Source organism: Pseudorasbora parva, chromosome 2 (genome assembly GCF_024679245.1).
Source record: "Pseudorasbora parva isolate DD20220531a chromosome 2, ASM2467924v1, whole genome shotgun sequence".
NCBI classification, from domain to species: domain Eukaryota; kingdom Metazoa; phylum Chordata; class Actinopteri; order Cypriniformes; family Gobionidae; genus Pseudorasbora; species Pseudorasbora parva.
The window spans coordinates 59,040,977-59,060,438 of NC_090173.1; the positions used below are offsets into that span (position 1 = coordinate 59,040,977).

The 19,462-nt window shown below is 38.4% G+C and overlaps 2 protein-coding genes across 6 annotated transcripts in view; both read left to right on the top strand.

Annotated features, from left to right (window-relative positions):
• Positions 1-6,404: 6,404 nt before the first annotated feature.
• Positions 6,405-19,462, top strand: part of LOC137047351 (NACHT, LRR and PYD domains-containing protein 12-like) — a 97,274-nt gene continuing 84,216 nt past the window's right edge. For 3 of the 5 annotated variants that reach the window (XM_067424975.1, XM_067424966.1, XM_067424993.1), the window contains exon 1: positions 18,520-18,739. The gene's annotated coding sequence lies outside the window, so the exon portion shown is untranslated. Of the gene's footprint in view, positions 6,586-18,519; positions 18,740-19,462 lie in introns of those variants that run through there. The other 2 variants (XM_067424984.1, XM_067425003.1) reach the window with 1 other exon arrangement.
• Positions 8,380-9,747, top strand: LOC137047668 (phosphatidylinositol polyphosphate 5-phosphatase type IV-like). Its single transcript, XM_067425492.1, has one exon. The coding sequence runs from the start codon at positions 8,394-8,396 to the stop codon at positions 9,213-9,215; it is 822 nt and encodes a 273-aa protein (XP_067281593.1). The 5' UTR covers positions 8,380-8,393; the 3' UTR covers positions 9,216-9,747.

Sequence of the window (19,462 nt, forward strand, 5' to 3'; positions counted from 1 at the left end):
CCTTGTTGATTGGGCAGTTTAACCTTCAATGCATTTTTGGATAAAGTTTAACGTACACTGTGGACTGGATTATAGGCATGATTGTATTGTAAGACTTACTGTAAAGTAAGTTAAAGGGATCCCATGGTGTTGAGACTTGTATGGCTTAATATAACATAAATGATGTCTCTTACTGAATTATGTAGTAGAAAACCCATGAAAGATCTACGTTATTTTAAAAATCGATTTTATATTTGGACCATGGGCGGCGCCATTTTGTTTGCGTTCTAGGTTGATGACGTAGAGTGGTTGAACTCCTCAATCAGCTGGCGTTACCCGTAGCTATTTTTACCACAACGCAACTCGAAAATTGTTTCAGAGTTAAACAAAACCAATGAATTCCTTTGTAATTATACTTAAAACACACTCAAACATACATGTGCACACAAACTCACCTACACAAGTCACAAACAGATCGGCGGGCGCGCACACGACAGGCTCTGTCTCAATCGAGATGTTGGGCTGCTCAGTCTCCACGACAGGGGCTGAATCTGAAATCGACCCCCTATACCCTGAAATAGGGCATTATTTGAAGGGACGGACATTTGTAGTGTTGTCCGACACCATAGTGGACATGTTCGAGTGCAGTCATTCAGTCTCACGTTCCACCGCAATAACGAGTGTACAGCCGATTTACACACAGCTGTCCGACTTCACGCACTCAAACATACATGTGCACACAAACTCTCTCTCTCACACAGACTCACACACACCCCAACAGATCGGCGCGAACACAGCAACACACACACACACCAACAGATCGGCGCGAACACAGCAACACACACACACACCAACAGATCGGCGCGAACACACACCCAGCCCAACAGATCGGCGCGAACACACACACACACGCACGCACGCACTGCGCGCGCATACATAACCCTCAATCTATTCCCTTTGTTGATATCCTGTTCAACACATCCTGTTCCCCAGATAGACTCTGTCTATGGATAGACTGTTGATAGTAGATTAACTATAATGCCTAATGTGACCAGCAGAGGGAAATATCTAGGTAGGACGATGGGATAAAGTAACGTGAGGAAGAGAGGCAGGATGTTTTGGTGATGATGCATGCGATTGAGACAGAGCAGTCAGGTGTGTGTGTGTGCGCGCCGATCTGTTTGTGACTTGTGTAGGTGAGTTTGTGTGCACATGTATGTTTGAGTGTGTTTTAAGTACAATTACAAAGCAATTCATTGGTTTTGTTTAACTCTGAAACAATTTTCGAGTTGCGTTGTGGTAAAAATAGCTACGGGTAACGCCAGCTGATTGAGGAGTTCAACCACTCTACGTCATCAACCTAGAACGCAAACAAAATGGCGCCGCCCGTGGTCCAAATATAAAATCGATTTTTTAAATAACGTAGATCTTTCATGGGTTTTCTACCACATAATTCAGTAAGAGACATCATTTATGTTATATTAAGCCATACAAGTCTCAACACCATGGGATCCCTTTAATTAGGATTCTTCCAGGACAATGCAATTCTGCAAGACAAGTCATTGGACAACCCTACAGGATATAAAAAAATCATTATGCAACCCTTCAGGACAGTATGTGGACAATCCTACATGACTCCTGCAGGAATGTACCTTGTCCTGTAGGATTTTCATTCAGGATTCCTGCATCGTCCCTGCATAGTCCTTTAGGATTCCTGCTTGATATTTTTGTAAGGGTTAAAACAAGTTTAAAGGTAAATCTTCTACAGATATTTTTTATTCTTTGTTTTCTTTAATGACATACTCTAGTTACTGTTAAAACACACCACACATGCTTCTTGTGCGCTTTTTGTGTGATATTATATTTATTTTGTCCATCAAAAGTGTGCTTTCACTTTACACCGTGACTGCTAGAGCCTATATATACCTGTCTGAGTGTTACATACTAAACTAAAATAAAGTTTAGCATATTTTCTGGCTCGTTTACTTTATTTTTTATAATCATAACCATACTTTCACCCAAAACTGAACCATTACAACAAGTTTAAATGGGTAAATCTTCTACAGATATTTTTTATTCTTCATTATCTTTTCTGACATACTCCAGTTATTGTTAAAATACATCACACATGCTTCTTATGTGCATTTTAAGCACTTTTTGTGCGAAATCTTATTTATTTTTTCCATTAAAAGTTTGCTATCCCTTTAATGTGAGAAGCAAACCAGTAGTGCCCAGTGGTTACCCTCATTTACAGAACTCGGTAGCAACACATGGGCCTGTGGATCCATCTTTGGGTAGAACATTGCAGGGAATTCCTATTTAACATCAAGATTTTTGATAATCGTATCAAAATAAGCAAGCTGTTTACCTTCTTCATTAGAGTTGCCTTGCCTTTTCACAGAGTTGTTATTTGGAATTAATAAATTACTAATGCCAGATGTCTTGTGATAAAAATAATAAAAATAAAATTACTCATTTGAACTTTGTTGTTTTTACATACATTTTAAAAAGTGGACATACAATCAGCTTTGAGGAGCAGGATGTAGAGCCACAGGGGAGAACACAGGATATGAAGGAAAGAAAAACTTTCTATCTGGCAGGATTACAGAATAAAATAAATCTAAGAGGTGGGGGCTGGGTTGTTTTTTAGTCTGACTACGCCGCCCCCCTGATGATGGGCAGGAGGAATCCACAAATCTTTCCGTGAATAAAGTGTGGCTAAATCAGTGTTTCCCCACACAGGGACAGTCAACAAGAGGCAGATATGGAAAAGTATCACAATTTATCACACTTTGGTATAAACAGATGTAACAGGTTGTTAAGAACGGATCTTAAAAATACTGCAATAAATGACTGGTGGAGTGTTCCTCAGTCTAAGAAGGTCAGATCAGCCAATGCAAAACCCCTGCTCCGGAGGTCCCTGGAGAGACCGAAACAGGAGACAGCAACCCCACACCAGTCGAAACATGCAACACCGCAACCACAACACATGTAATATCTTTTGAAGCCACTACAAAATATCACACCGTGTTGTAGCTACACGTGCACACCAATACAGTGTCTCTCCCAGTGTGGTCCCCCCACGGGAAGGGGCAAAGCATCAGTGATGATCCGGCCTTGTACAGAAATATCCTATGCAGAAAACATAGTTAAGGAGGAGAACCAGCCGCATTATTGACCACAATTAAACAAAAAGAAAAGATACACAATAATAATATGAAGGTGACATATGAGTGATGGGCCCAAGGGCAAAGTCACGAATAACCAAACAAACATTTAAACAAAACAACAACAACAACAACAGGGTACAATAAAGAAAACAAACAGTGGCTGGCCTGGTCCCCTTTTGAATAGAAACCAAGCATATTAGTTGCCAACCTCATTAAACAACATAGCATAGCCAACTCAAACATAACTAGAAAATATAGGCCTACTTCTCAATATGCTCAACTGTCCCACAGCACATTGACACAGCACGAAAAAAGGTGAATGTTCCGTTGCTACAGACAGAGAAACGCATTAAAACATGTCCCAAAGCAGGTATAAAACATTCAATGGAAAATATACATATTGAGGCATTTACCAGTGCAGCCTAGCAACTCGGGTCACACTGGGGGTGATCGCATAAATGTTAATCCTTCATTCAGAAGCCTGTGTCCTCCGTGAAGAGTAGACAAGTGCTTCTAGAATCACCCTAATAAAAATGAAATAAATAAGTATTAAAATGAAATGGCAGTGATTAAACAAGCTCTACCATTACACACAACCGTGCCTAGCATCAACACAAAAGAATCTGACTTGCAGCCAGCAAACACTTATCACATTCCGATTAGTCATGTGACCTCCCAAAACATCATGTGATCCCAGGTATTGGGTGAATGTGATGCAGCCTGCCTGTGTAGATCCCCACATACTGAAGGGTGTGTTTGTGGTGGATGAGGTGACCTTAGGATCTTTTGGTGGAAGGCCAAGAAAAGATTTATAATTGTGAGTGAATGATGCGCGAATCACCGTAAACACCAAAAGAGTATTATGGTTTGCGCAAGCCACTCTATTGAGATGCTTTTGAGAATTGAGAATTTAACACTTTAAACCACTATGGAGAAAGTCGAACGTGACCTAGAACAAGATACATTTATTAATAACAATTGATAATTGTTACGGGAATAGATTTTTCACGACAGATTTATGTTACAACTGTGGCGTGTTGTAGCTATAGTCTATAAATGTGTGTTGCTTTTTACATCGCAAAAGCTATAGATAAATATAGCTGCAAGCATAATCGGGGCCAAGCGCAAGAAAAGCAAACAAGGAAGCCAGCAGCAGACCAACTGCAAAAATAAGTAAAGACATTTGGAGACAATTTTTAAGCAAAAAAAGAGATAATTACATGTTTTGTTTAATTATAGCGCCACCAAGTGGCACAATCATACCAATTTTTTTGTGTGTCCTCGGAGTGAGGCCATAGAAGTGTGTGTCAAATTTGGTGGAAATATCTCATTTTGTTTTGGAGTTATAGACATTTATATGAAAAAACTACCTGCCCTGAAAGTTTCAAGTCTCTACGACTTACGGTTTGGTCTGCCCGAGCAGTTTTAGCTGGAAAATGATGCATCATGGGGAAATGAACAGTTCCAATAGGGTTTCAGCCTGACGCCTGACTTTGATTGGATTTTACTACCCCTTACCATCAAAATTTTGAGATTTGTCCTCGCTTCTGTGCCTAGCGACCTATGTTTCCGAACTTCTGACGCTGGTTTCGTCTCGATCAGACTAGCGGTTTCGAAGATATCGGCTAATTTTCTTAAAGCGCTAAATTACAATGGTGCACAAACCATACGCCGAAACCTGGCAAGTGGGGTATCGTTGAACTCGGCAATGATTCAGGAGTCTAAAGAGAAGGGTCTCGTGAAAATAAGTCAACCACACCCAAAGTTATAAAACTCCACTAGGTGGTGCTGTTTCGAAACTTCTCAGGCTACTTCAGGGCATCGTGGTGATGACCCATACCGAGTTTCGTAAGAATCCGTTCTTGCGTTCATAAAATACAGCATTTTGGCACATAATTCAAGATGGCCGACAGCTAAAATGGCCAACATGGTAAAATTGGATATCAGTCGACTCGGCATGACGTCTCGAATCTGACGAGACCACTTTTGTGATTTTTGGACAAACGGTTCAGCAAAAAAAAAGCCAAAATAGCAATTTCTCCTATCTCTGGGCCAGTAGGTGGTGCTGCGCCGAAACGCAGCAGGTTGCCTTAAGACATGCTTGTGCCAACATGTACCAAGTTTGGTCTGAATACGATAAAGCGTTGCGGAGATACAGCCATACGTCTGTTTTCGGAAGCGCAACGTAAAATTTGTTTGCGAGTTTATCGGAAACGAATTGACGAATCAACTTGAATTCCATAACTATTTGTCGCCACTTGCTGAAAATGATCTGGTTCAATTTTCGTGCAAATCGGACGAACCGTCTAGGACGAGTTCGCAAAAGTAGGTTTCAAATTCAAAATGGCGGGAAATGTATAATGACAGAAATGACGCATCATAGGGAGGTGATGTCATAGGGAGCATAAACATGAGTGCAACTTTGGACAGGTGGTGGCGCTAGAGGGATTGAGTTAGAGACACCAAAATTGGTGTATTTAATGTTGGGACTGCCCTCTATCAGAATGTCAAATCGTTACAACTTTCCCACAAACGGTTCTATGGGCTGCCATAGACCTCCATGGCGGAAGAAGAAAGTGCGACAACGGTTTCAATAGGTGCCTCTGCACCTTCGGTGCTTGGCCCCTAATAATAATAATAGGAACACTAACGATTTCAATAGGTGCCTTCGGTGCTTGGCCCCTAATAAGAAATCTAATGATTTCAAGAGGGGCTCCGCACCTTCGGTGCTTGGCCCCTAAAAAAAAGAAATAAAAGGTACACGTTAGAATCAAAGGGACCTTTGTGAATAAAAAATGTATTCTGCTAATAATGACGTATGTAAAGTAAACCTGACTTTCAGATATTCCGAAAGATGACAAAAAATTAACGTTTTCAATAAGAACATTTTAAGTACAGTTAGTTTGACCTATCATGGCACTTTAGTTAATACAATTCTGTTAAAATTGTAAGTTTTTAGGTGCTTAAATAAAACACAAATATCTAATGTAAAACAAGTAATTGTTAACTAGGCTATTACTTTATTGCAGTTATGTATGATGATACCACAAAAGACCATTTAGGAAAATTCAAAAAACAAATGAATAAATCTCATGAGGAAGTATGCCATGGGATCCTGCAAAACGGTTTATGTTTCAACCCCCATAATGCTCAAACCAAAACTACGCTCTTGGACCCCGGGGCAGGAAGAGGAGCTTCTTTTAAAATCTTCAGGGAGTAAATGGTCAGGGAGGAAGCCTGGGAAGAGGCCAGCAGATAAGACGGCCAAAGGAATTCTGAATTTACTTTAATGTCTTGTTGAGAGAAACTAACTTGTTTATATTTTTTGTAACTTCTGTGAAATACATTTGATTTTGTTAGGAGTTTCAAAACAACTTCTGCTCTAGTCACAAGTTCGGTAGAGGAAAAAGAAACATCTACATCATCATTATTCAGGGTAAGTGAATACTTCTTCATAAAATACTGATAGATCCATACTGATCCATTCACATTGATCTAGACTCAACAAACAAGATGATTTTCAAGTTGGAAGCTTTTTTGGTTGTTGTTCTTGTAAACAGAACATTGGCCAGATGTTGAATGCTTGGTTTAGTAGTGTAAATATATTAATTCTAGAATTACATTTATAGCTAGATATGCTAGTCATCTTGAGTATGCGTGTCATTTATGGATGACCGGTTTATCCAGTATATGGATGGCAATGTTACAAAAGTAAAAAAGAAACTGTTGAGAATAGTTTTAGAAATTAATTGTTTGACACATGTGGATAAACACTATTTTAACTTATATTTCTCTGGGGTTAATGAAAGACATGGAGATTAGATGGAGTATTATTAATTGTAATCTATCGGTATAAGACTGTATCGTTAAAGTTAGGGTTAGGTCGTTTGAATATACATTTGCACAGGAGTATAATCACTAGCCATTGGACATTTTATTTTTAATTTAATTTTTTTGTGCTTTAGTGAGATGATACATGCCAATAATAATAATCATTATTGTTGTCAGTCATGAGAATGACTCTAAAATCAAGGATACCAATGGAAATAAGTTAATGCATAGTTGTATTTCTCTCAAATATATGTAAGCTCAAAAAGCATTGACACAATTTTTATAACTTTTTTGATTGCTAACAAAACTGAATTATTATCAAATCTAATATTAATATGAAATATTAATATGATCAATTATTTGCTTTGCAGATTTTAACTGCTTTTTTCATGTTTTTTAACTCTCAACTATCTATTAATGAATATAGATATTATGGGTGTAACGATTCGTTTAACAACGATTCGATTCGTATCGCGATTTGAGGTTGTCGATACGATTTAAGGAGGATATTGGTTCATTTAGAACGATATGATCCGAAACGATTCAGTGACTTGAAATCAATTTAGTAACTTTTTAGCCAAAAATTTTAATCAGTGTGACTTTTTTATTTCAACCGAATCGAATCGTTAAAACAAATCGTTACACCCATAATAGATATCAATATAGATATTGAGTACCATGGGGCTTTCTTGCATCTAAAACCAAGTTTGCCAAAAGGATGAGTGAGTATGGAGACAGCATCGTCCCGTTTAACCCCACAGAACTCGAGTCATCATTTAGCAGACGCTTTTATCCAAAGCAACTTACAAAAAAGGGGAGAGCAATAGATGCAACGAAAAAAACAAGGCCAACAACCTGTAAGAGCTGTAAGAAGTCTCAATTAATTAGCACAGTACACAATTTATTATTATTATTTTTTTTTTATAGCCATCTACAATAGCCACCTACAACAAAAACTCACGTACGCAAAATACCGAATACTGGATTTTGATAGCTATGATAACAACCCATTAGGACTAAGGCTGTTGCCCCAACTGTTGTCGTTAATGCGGATTCAGTGGCCCAATGGGTTGGTTTTGTATGGCATTCTAGCTAAACGTGCAGCAATAGCCATCTACAACAAAAACTCACGTACGCAAAATACAGAACACCGGATTATGATAGCTATGATAACTATGTAACACACCCGCCTGAAGGCACAAATCCGGATGAGAGACGGAATCATCTTGTAAAACAGATATTAGTGTTCTACGTGTAGACCTGAGAAAAGAGAAGTGCAACAAGGAGGCGCTTGAAGACATCAAGAAGCCATATGATGTTACCACTCTGCTTCAGGATGAGCAAAACAAAGAAGCCAAGCTTAGTCCATATCAGCCTCGACCTCCCTCTCTTCCGAAGCCTGTGGGATTGGGCATGGAGGGTAAATCATTTGATGAGAAGGTGAGGGGGAGAAGATTGAGGAACAGCCAGGAGAGTCTCACGGACCCGGGTGAGACGGGCTCTTCTACCGATTCACTTAAAGACACCACCTCAGTGAATGGCCAGGGCCTTGCATCTGGACTTCCTCTTGATCTTCCACCCATGGAGACACCGCCGTTCATGATTAGGACCGGGAGCTTCTCCGAGAACGATGTGTCCCCCTGTGAGCATTTTGATCCGAATAAAGAGCGAATGAAACCGTCCAGAATTATTCTGTCCCCACTGCAGCTCACTGGCACATATCCTCCTCTGGAGAACAGAACAGCCTCCACATCCTTAAGAACAACTAATCAGATTGACAGGGATTGTTTGGATTACAGTGTGGTAGGGAGAAGGGGGCGGTCGGAGAGGCTTCAGAGAAATCTAAGCGATAGCCGGCTGTTGGACACCATGGTGTCAGACAATGCCTCTGTCCATTCCATGAAGTCCACCTGTAGTGTTCTGAACCCCATCAGACCCCGGGATGTAAGGAACAGGAGCTTTCTGGAGGGCAGTGTTTTGGGTAACGGTGCCTTGCTGGGGGCAGAAAAGCTAGACCGCTACTTCCCAGAGAGACGACTTGGCATCTACATCTCCACATGGAACATGCAGGGAGAGAAGGGGCTTCCATACAACTTAGATGATCTTCTGCTCCCAACCGACACAGACTTTGCACAGGATGTCTACGTTATAGAAGTTCAGGAAGGTTGTCCAGATAGGAGGGAATGGGAGATCCGCCTGCAGGAAACTCTTGGGCCGTATTATGTGGTGCTGTAAGCAGCTTCCCATAGAGTTCTCTATCTCACTATATTTGTCAGACGAGACCTCATATGGTTCTGTTCAGAGGTGGAACATGCTACTGTCACAACCCGAATTATATCTCAGATTAAGACTAAAGGAGCTGTGGGTATCGGCTTCACTTTTTTTGGGACATCCTTCCTTTTTATTACATCCCATTTTACCTCTGGAGATTCTAAAGTTTATGAGAGGATCTTAGACTATAACAAGATCATAGAAGCTTTGGCTCTTCCTAGAAACCTTCCTGATACCAACCCTTACCGCTCCACCACCTGTGATGTCACAACCCGTTTTGATGAAGTCTTCTGGTTTGGAGATTTTAACTTCCGCCTGAATAAAGCCAGAGGATAGGTGGAGGCCGTTTTGAATCAGAATGTAGGTGCAGATATGAGCCCACTATTACAACATGACCAGCTGTTGAAAGTAATGAAGGAAGGTTCCATATTTAAAGGGTTTCATGAAACATCTATTCACTTTCCTCCTACTTACAAGTATGACATTGGTTGTGACGTCTATGGGCTGTATATTAAAGTGGTGTTTGTTGATGACAACATCTTCAGATCTGCATTTAGGGCACTGTCTTCAGTTCTCTATACATTGGTCTATACAGACCTTGCACCCCAACACACTCCTGCAGCATGAGTTGAACACAGGTTCTTCAACAACAGCTTGGTAAAGAAAATATAAAAAGTTAACATTAACTGCAGAAGTAAATCTGATCATTTAGAAAAGATATAAGTGAGTCAGACCATTCTGAAGGTCTGAGCTGAGTTTGGTGAAGCATTAAAGTTCTCATAATAATAATAAATAATAATAATAATGTTTAAATAGGCCTATATGGTGGCTCTCAAGCCAACATAATAAAGAAAACTCAAACATCGCCCAATTCAGTAAGGAATAAATTATATTTGTTTTATAATAAAAATTGCTCTTCAACCGACATGATTTTAATTAATCCCAAACCCTGCTAATTTTGTCAGTATCAATTAATGTGTGTTTACTGATTCTAGCTTCTCTCTTTTCTATCTCTTTCTTTTCACGTGAACTAAGTAGGCTACACATGCTTACATTCATAAATATAAACTATATTTATTTATTTTTCAAAATTATTTATACATGTCACACACGGCTACCTTTAATTAAAATCATGATCATAATGTAGGCTACACAGTGACTGTGATGTACTCACAAGCACGTGAAAACATCATAGGCCTAACGTTACTTCAGTTCTCAAATATATAAATATATAACTTATATTTTTACAAAATGAATAGACTTGTCAAATGACTGTCATTTTAACTTATGGTGGAAAAGGTGACGTTTGCTAGAAGGATCGAGTGAACGATCTGTAAGCAACGTATCTACGTTTGTAATACAAAATAATATTTCCCTTTGTCATTAGACACACTATTTAGTTTTGTATGGTACTTGGAGTTTCCTATTGTTACTGTACTAGCATCTTGCGTCATCTAGACAATGCGGTCTCTCTAAGAAACTTTCAATTTAATCATTAATCAATTGTTTAAACAGCTAGTCAATAAGTGGATAAATCACTACTTACTGCTAGCAAGATTACAGTTGCCCCTTTTCTTCAGTTTAAGAAAAGGGACGCTGAGAGAAGCTTGCTTAAAATGGGCCGAACAAACGAACAATTTTGAAATAAATTGTTGTGGTATCCGATTATAATAAACCTCAACCATGACTGTTGACATAAAGTCCTCGTACGTGTTTTTGATTCACAAGATTTACATACGAGATTTACATACATTCACGAGAAGTAGGAGGCAATGGTGTTTGAGACTCACAGTATGTGATGTCCATGTACTGAACTCTTATAATTTCACTATGGCAAGGTTAATTCAATTTTTCATTCAAGGGCACCTTTAACATCATTGAACTTGCATCGTTTCTGCTGAAAGATCCTGGGCAAAGAACAGTTTGGATCCATCCTGGATGATATCTCAATGTCTCGTGGAGCTCAAAACAAGCTCCTTATCTTGAAACGAATGAGCACCACTCTGTTCCATTGCAGCAAAACGGGTCTGGGTTTCGTCTATGCGTTTTTCATTAGCTGACATATCTTGCTTAATAAAAGTAAATTTACTCTCCAAAGCTGAGATGGAGCTTGCCATTATGCCCAGTCGGTTTTGTTTATGCTGTCTAGCTTTGATCCAAATTTTGAGCGCAGCGCTTTTAGCTCGCTTAGCTCTTTGGCCATCTCTGCCATGCTGCTAGCGTCCACGCTGTCGGTAGACAGTGCTGTTTTCGCACTTCGAGTTCTTGTTTTATGTGATTTTTAAAAAAAATTGAGAGAATTTAAGAAGGGCTTAGACATAATCCAGACAGAGTTAAAAGATCAGGTTTGTAAAAGTTAGAGATAGTTTATGTCAGAAGTTGTAGAGAGGTCTCACACTATGCAGCCATTTTCGTTGAGGTCACGTGCACCCTTGCATTACACATTTCTGCAATGGAGGACTTCTAAGACCCCTTAGCCTAGAAATCTAGATGCACCCTAGCGGCAGCAAATCTAATCTGCCCGTGAGTATCGTCAAGCAACTCTCAATACCCTTCTGGGCTGTAAACACCAAACTCTTGTCGGGCCAATCGGTAGGCGGGGCCATAATGACCTACGGCAGAGTTACGTTTGCGTGCTTCTAGTAAACACAGAAACTGGCGAATGGCGGTCTTTCGAATCAGCTTTGACCGCGACTCTGGAAGACTTGGAGTTAAGCTTTTCTCTGAGAAAAGAACAAAGAACGGCTCTGAAGTCATTCTTAAAAAGGGAAGATGTGTTCGGAGTTTTGCTGACCACCCATATGAAAAAAACCTATATGGTTCATATATAGCGACCATATAGGTTCCTTACTTAAATCAGTCAGAATTATCTTATATGTTTAACGTAAATCCCATATATGTCATACACAAAATCAGACCGTTTATGGCCCATTTCATACTAAAAAACACACAGAAAACTTTTGGGCCATGTATGAATCCTGCAAAAATCTTATATGAGTTTTACATGTAAACTGTATGCAATGGTATATGGTATTAGTAGAAAATACCTGATATTCATATACAAATCATATAAAGTTCTTATACTGAATCATATGCTAGTCAAATTAAAGTCATATAGGATTTATTTATATTTTGTGTCATTTGTTTATATGCTTTTTATACAGATTTCATTTTTTTTTAAATAGGGAAATGGTCTGTTAGCTCTTCAAGTTTATATAATATACATATAAACTACATATAATAATCATACATGATTTCAGTCAATATTACAACATCTCTGCATATACTAACCATATATGATTTCAATCAATGACATACACAAATGTGTGATGGAAACACTTTTATTTCAACACAAAATGAAATACTCAAATTATACTCCACATGAGTAATTTACAATTCCAACTTGATAGCAAACTGAACTTTGCTCAGGAAAAAAACTAAACCCAAAAAACAACAACAAAATACACTGAACACAGTGTAATGGCCATCAATTAAAGATAAAGAACGGATTAGTTCACCCCAAAATGAAAATTGACTGATCATTTACTCACCCCCATCTCATCCAAGATGTTCATGTCTTTATTTCTTCAGTGGAAAAGAAATTACGTTTCTTGAAGAAAGCATTTCAGGATTGTTCATCATATAATGCTTTTCAGTAACAACCAAAATGTTGAAGGTCCAAATCAACGCCGTTTCAAAGGGCTTCATAACCTCTGCGTGATCCCAGATGAGGAATAGGGTCTTATCTAGTCAAACGATCAGTCATTTAAAAAAATGAATATACTCTTCAACCTTAATTGTCAACTTGCTCAGCTCTGCGGTGCCAAGAATGACGTAATCACGTGTAAATGGTCACATAGACGTAAGCAGAAGTCCCGCCCTCGGGTTTACAAAGCGCTGGTGTGTAGACCAATACAAACACCCTTTAACAAAAACACTCAATTTTCAACTTCAAAATCCTCCAATATCGTTGTTTTATATTATTTTTATTGGCTAGAGGGCGTTTGTATTAGTCTTCACATGAGTGCTTTGTAAACACGAAGGCGGAACTGCATTGATTTGGACCTTCAGTATTTTGGTTGCAACTGAAAACCATTATATGATGAAAAATCCTGGAATATTTTCTTCAAAAAACTTAATTTCTTTTTGACTGAAGAAAGAAAGACATGAACATCTTGGATGACATGGGGGTGAGTAAATTATCAGGACATTTTAAAAAATCTTTTAATAAAGGCCTTCTGAAGAGAAGCTGTGCATTTTTTATTAGAAAAATATCCATATGTTTGACTTTAGACTAAAATATCTATCTTCCGGCAGTCAACTGTGCGTGTCTACTTACGCCAAAAGAGTGACCTTTGACCTGAAGCATGATGTATTGATGAATGCGGTTATGCAGAGAATAGAGGAAAACAAAACACTGGTCACAAATTTGAATTTAAAGAGGATTCGATAAAAGAGAAGCTCTTGATTTTGTTGCCCAGAGAGACGTCGAAGCTTACGCTACTCCTACATCACATCACTCAGGTCACTCTCTGGTCGCAAGTCGTCTGCCATGAGCTGGTTATTTTAGTCAATAAGGTTATAAATATGGATATCTATATCAGTATCTATATCAATTACTATATTAACTTATTTCACATAGTAATTATAGTACACATATTAAAGCTTTATTTGTTGTGTTCTGAAAATAAATGAACGTCTTATGGGTTTGGAACGACATGAGGGTCATTTTAAGAACTTACATTTTTGGGTGAACTAAACGTTAAAAATTAACAAAGTTTAATAAATACTGTAATAATGTATTGCTCATTGTTAGTTCATGTTACTTAATACATTTGTGGCAGAACTGAAAAGTCTGGATGCCACTTACTTTCACTTTTGTTGCACGAAAGGTGTGCGTATTAATTAAGGACGGATGTGAGTATAACGCCCGTTTCACACATACTCCGTCTGCAGTGCGTGTGCGGTGCGTGTTTTTTTCCGTACCCATGTTAACGAATGACAGCTTTCACACTGCACGCGGATGCTGTCCGTCAGTCCGTTCCAGGAGCGTTGCGTCTGCAGCAGTGCACGGATCGTTTTCGTACCGAGTCTACCGCCGGCTTCACACTGCACGCGTAAGCAGGGCGTAAGCAGCGCGTATTTTTTTCGGCGCTCATGTTAACAGATGAGTGCATTCACACCGGCAGCAGAGGCAGCGCAGCGGCGCGTAGCAGGAGCAGAGCAGAAGCGGCAGTGCCGCGATCGTTTCGGCGCCAGGTCTATTTTTGACGCGCTGCTCACGATGAATTAAAGCCACAGTACATTGTTCTGATCAAAATTAACCTGGTTAACATGAAAAATAACACATTTAACCATGAAATAATTTAGTGAAGTGTTCCGTGTGTTTCTCAGTCACCATATGACATCCGGCGCTGTGGAAAAAAAAAAGTTCTACACAAAAACCGAAGTCACTGCCATAAGTTTTTGCCTGAACTACAAAACTAATTTTAAATAATGTATGCCAGTTTAGCTTAAATTAAATATGAATTAAATTATGTATATATTATAACTATATGCTGGCATAACAGAAACGATAAACAAAAAGCAGGTGGTGTCACAGGCAGTGTTCTTCAGAGTGCACCTGGACAGACAGCAATGGATGACACTCGTCTCATCGTGGAGGTTGAGAAGCACACAGTTCTCTATGAGCCACACAATTAGCTTTATAAAGACTTGCAAGTGAATGAAAGCATGGGAGGAAGTTGGTGAGCGTGAGCGGCTCTTGGTGCTGATGGTACGTCATTTTTAAGTGTTTTTGACAATCTTTCATTGTCTCACGAACGAACAACTAAATATGGATAGGTAAATAGAATATACACACATTAATATAGCACACAAACAGTATAGACATGTAGATAGACTATGATGTGCGTTATTTTGTCATTTTTTAAAAAACGTTGTTAGATAATTTGCTCATTTAGTTATTAATTATTCGATAAATCATTAAGAAGTTTCCTCTTAGTTATTACAGTGATTTATGAATTATCTTTAAGAGGTTTATGATGGGTAATGCATGTAAATTTGATGCCTATCCAATATTTCAAGACGATTTCCTGAAGTTTCTCTTTTTAGCAGTGTGCTTTTCATGGACATATAGTGCGATGGCCTTTCTTCTATCAAAAACTCGCACTAAACGAAATAAAAAAAAAACATCAGAAACAAGTGAAACGATTTTTTAAAAATAATGGTAAATGCTTCATGATAAATCTGAATCTTTGCTTTATTTCCATTTCAAATACATTAAAGAGAAATGCAAACTTATCCATTATAGACGGTTTCAACGGTAACAACATAAACAAACGCTACTGCGCATGCGCGCTTTTGTGGCCCAAACTTAACTTCCGGTAGACATCAATAACACCATAGGATGCGTTATCTTTCTTATGCGTTAGTATCTTTAATTTTGATTGTGCACCATTATCTTAATGTATAGATTTTTTTTTTGTTTCAGCATGTTTATTATAAATAATCTCCCATTTATGTCTTTAATATAGAGTGGGAAAACGCCCCACTTAAAGGGTAGGTCACCCAAAACTGAAAATCCTGTCATTCATTACTCACCGTCACGTTGATCCCAGAGTTTCCGCTAGAAAAAAATGGTGCCGGTCAAAGTGACCGGCAGAGGTTTCGTTTTCCGGACATTTTGATGATATGCCGGTCAAAAACTCCTGAAAGCAGTTTATGTAACTTTTAAAAAAAAAATGACATAATCCGTATATGCAACATGTTTATTAGCCGAACTTTCAAATAGACGGGAAAAAAAACCATGAACGTCCGACTGGCGTCAATCAACCAATTTTTTTAACTCATAGGCGTAATTCGCGGGTGGGACATGTCCCTACCACTTTTTTAAAACATCTTGCTTCACGGACTAACCTAACGCGGTTCATGCAGTCTTCACACAGACGAGCGCTTTAATCTAACGCTTTACGCCGTTGCAGACTTTCTGTTTGTTCCGGTCAGATCGCGAAACAAAACGCTCAAAAACTGTTCCTGCTCTTGATGTACAACCACTGATGGTATTCGGTTTTGATGAGAGAAAAAATAGACCACGAGGGCAGATTAGAAACGAGAACTTCTGACAAGTTTAACAGACTAGACCAGTGAATAAGCAAAGTGTGCAAATCTATTTGCCTTTATTCACGTGAAAAATCTTTAGATGCAATAATTAAACGCAATTAATAAATTTAATTATAAACTCAGTATGTCTCATTTAGTTGGTAACATTTAAATTGGCCACAGTGTGAAATGACAAAATCATATAATATAATATAACAGTATACTGATACAAGCAGGTAGCCTAAGCACTCAAGATGTTTTTGAAATCATTAGAGAAAACGACAAAATTACTTATTCACAAAATTACGTGTGTGAATAAGTGCTACCTGTTTAAAATGTGCTTGCACCCGATCATATTCAGTAGAAGGTAAAAAAAAAAAAAAATCCCTTAAACTTTAACATCCCGCTCATGCCCATCGCCGTGATCATGTGCTTATTTAAATCTTTTCGTTTCTACACATATTAGGCTACATATTCCTCTTGTCTGAGGCAAGCCTGCCGAGTTTCAGTTTGAGACGCGCTTCAGTTCATGATGAAAGCGATGGCTTCCGCGACCTATTCTACTTATTTATTTCTTATTAATTAAATACATGCAATTAACCGAAGAACCCTTTATTAAAATTAAGAGACAATTTGTACAAAACGAAAGAAAGGCTTTTTACAAAACAAAACTTAATATTAAACTAAATATAACCACCAAAATCATTTCTGACCCACTCGCATCTTTGCACTTATAGCCTATCATAATCAGATGAAATCTAAAAATAATATTATAATATTTAAACATAAATATGAAGAAAAAAAACATTGTTTAATGGCTACAACAAGTATAGTAAGCTACAGATTTATGTCATGTCTGAGCTGGATTTGAACGAATTACATCATTTTACCGGTGGGTTCACAGTAGCCTATATAAATGCATGCGCACTCGCCTTTCAATTATGCAATGCGTCGGCATAACATGTTTCTTTGTTTCATAATATAAGATTAATGTTGGGAAACGTGTGTCATGTGCTCTCTGCTTGATTTTTAATATTTATATCATGTTAACCAAGAATAGTACGTCAAAATGTATTTCTACTGAGTAGTGCGCCATACAAACAGACACAGACCGGAAGTTAACTTCGGGCCAGGCGCGTAACCGTAGCAACGCGCGTGCGTTCGATGAAACCGTCTATAGAGTAGCCTACTCTGTACACAACTGCGCGTGACAACTGCGCGCGACAAACGCTGCCTGTGTGAAAGCAAAAAGTGCGCGCGCTGCTACTGCTTTACACACGCGCTGCTTCAGCGCTGCCTACGCCCTGCTTACGCGTGCAGTGTGAAGCCGGCGTATTTTTTGCTGCGCTGCGTTGCGTTGCTGCATTAAAGTGATAGAACATTGTTCGCATTAAAATAAACATGTACTGACGCGAAAATCTAGTAATTTCAACACGGATGCATATCATTTAAAATATACTCTTGTTTCAAAGTCAACACATGGCTTTTTTTCTCAAGTAAAGCAACAAAACGACACCTTATCTGGCATTTAGGTAAAAAATGTGCCATAATGGAGAGCACTCGTACTTTCTTGGAGGTGAAATGCCAAGTTATTTTTAACCTACAGGATTTCTTTTCAAAGGGGTTAAAAGCGAAAGAAAAGACGAGAGTCGGCTGTTTTTGAATAGACTATTGTAAGTTTCTAATTTAAAATGTTTATGATTTTAGGCTATAACCTGTGTTTAAATGTTTTGCCTTTTGTGTGAGCTAAATCTAAAGTATATTAATATATAAATATGAATTAATGAATTGAATTTTTTTTGTTTAAATGTAGGCTTGTAGCCTACGTTAACCTATCTACTCAGAAAGTTTAAACAAAGAGAATTGCAATTCTGATGAGCCAAGATCAGTAACAACTTCTGGATTTTAAATAAAAAAATCATTAATAAATGCTGTGTTTGTGGTGTGCAACAGCGGATCAGTTTCGGACTGCAAACGCAGCATATGTGAAAGGACTACAGGGTGTGGGGCTCCTGCAACGCACACGCAACGCAACACGCACCGCACACGCACTGCAGACGGAGTATGTGTGAAACGGGCGTAAGGGTGAAGCGCACATACCGGAAGGGGGGGGGGGGGAAGAGACGTCACAACAAGTGAACACAGTTGAGTTGCGAGTGGTGGGAGAGAAGTGGAGTGCGCTACCGTGGGGAGTGTGGCTCGTGTTCCTGTCGGCCTGTCATTTCCAGATCTGCTCTACCGTGCTTGTGACCGAGCGCAAAGTTACCTTCACGTTATAAGCATCGCTAAGCCATCCAAAGGGGAAAGTTGGTCGTAACCAGGATCATCGTTGAGTCCACTACGGTCCTTGAACACTCTTCGAAAGCCCTGTGATCAGCTGCACTTGGGTCAGTGACTAAAAAACTTTTCATTTCCCCAAACAATCAAGCACAGACCAAGGTTATTATAGTTTTGCTTTTTGAAATTAGTTTTTTATTTCAGTATCGTTTTCAATTTTGCTACAAATTTCAGTTTAGTTTTAGTTAGTTTTACAAATGGTTTTGCTAGTTTTAGTTTAGTTTTTATTTTGCAAATACATTTCTATTTAGTTTTTATTTATTTAGCTTCAGTTTTAGTTTTAGTAATTATAGTTTAGCAGAGTTACCATAATGAAGTGCAGAGTTTAATCTTACTAAACATCCTTAAGTGAAATCACTTGATAAACGAGCATTATTGTTTAAACCCAGGACGGTCTTACAAAACATGCATAAAGTTGGGTCTTCACCTTTGAGCAAAAAAGCTTGAGTCAAACTATGACCTATACAAACAACGATCTGGAGATTAAAAATGAAATAAATTATATTTTGATATTAAAAAATTGTATTTGATATTTTTGGCATAGGCTAATACTCAGAGGATCTATCTTAAAGAACAAAATAAATGCAACGTAAAATATAAAAGTAAAAATTATAAATTCCAGACAAACTCATTCATAACAAAGATGAAATATTGTTAAACAATTAAAAGCTTATTTTAATTTCTTCAGTAGTACAATGTAGGCTAGCAGCGTAAGACCAGCTAAAGTCATCTGAATACAGCCAACACACGGTGTTGTGCTGTGTGTGTGTGTG

Bases quoted from the DNA above. Each gene is read 5' to 3' on its own strand.
- LOC137047668 (XM_067425492.1), top strand. From the start codon at position 8,394: ATGGAGGGTAAATCATTTGATGAGAAGGTGAGGGGGAGAAGATTGAGG.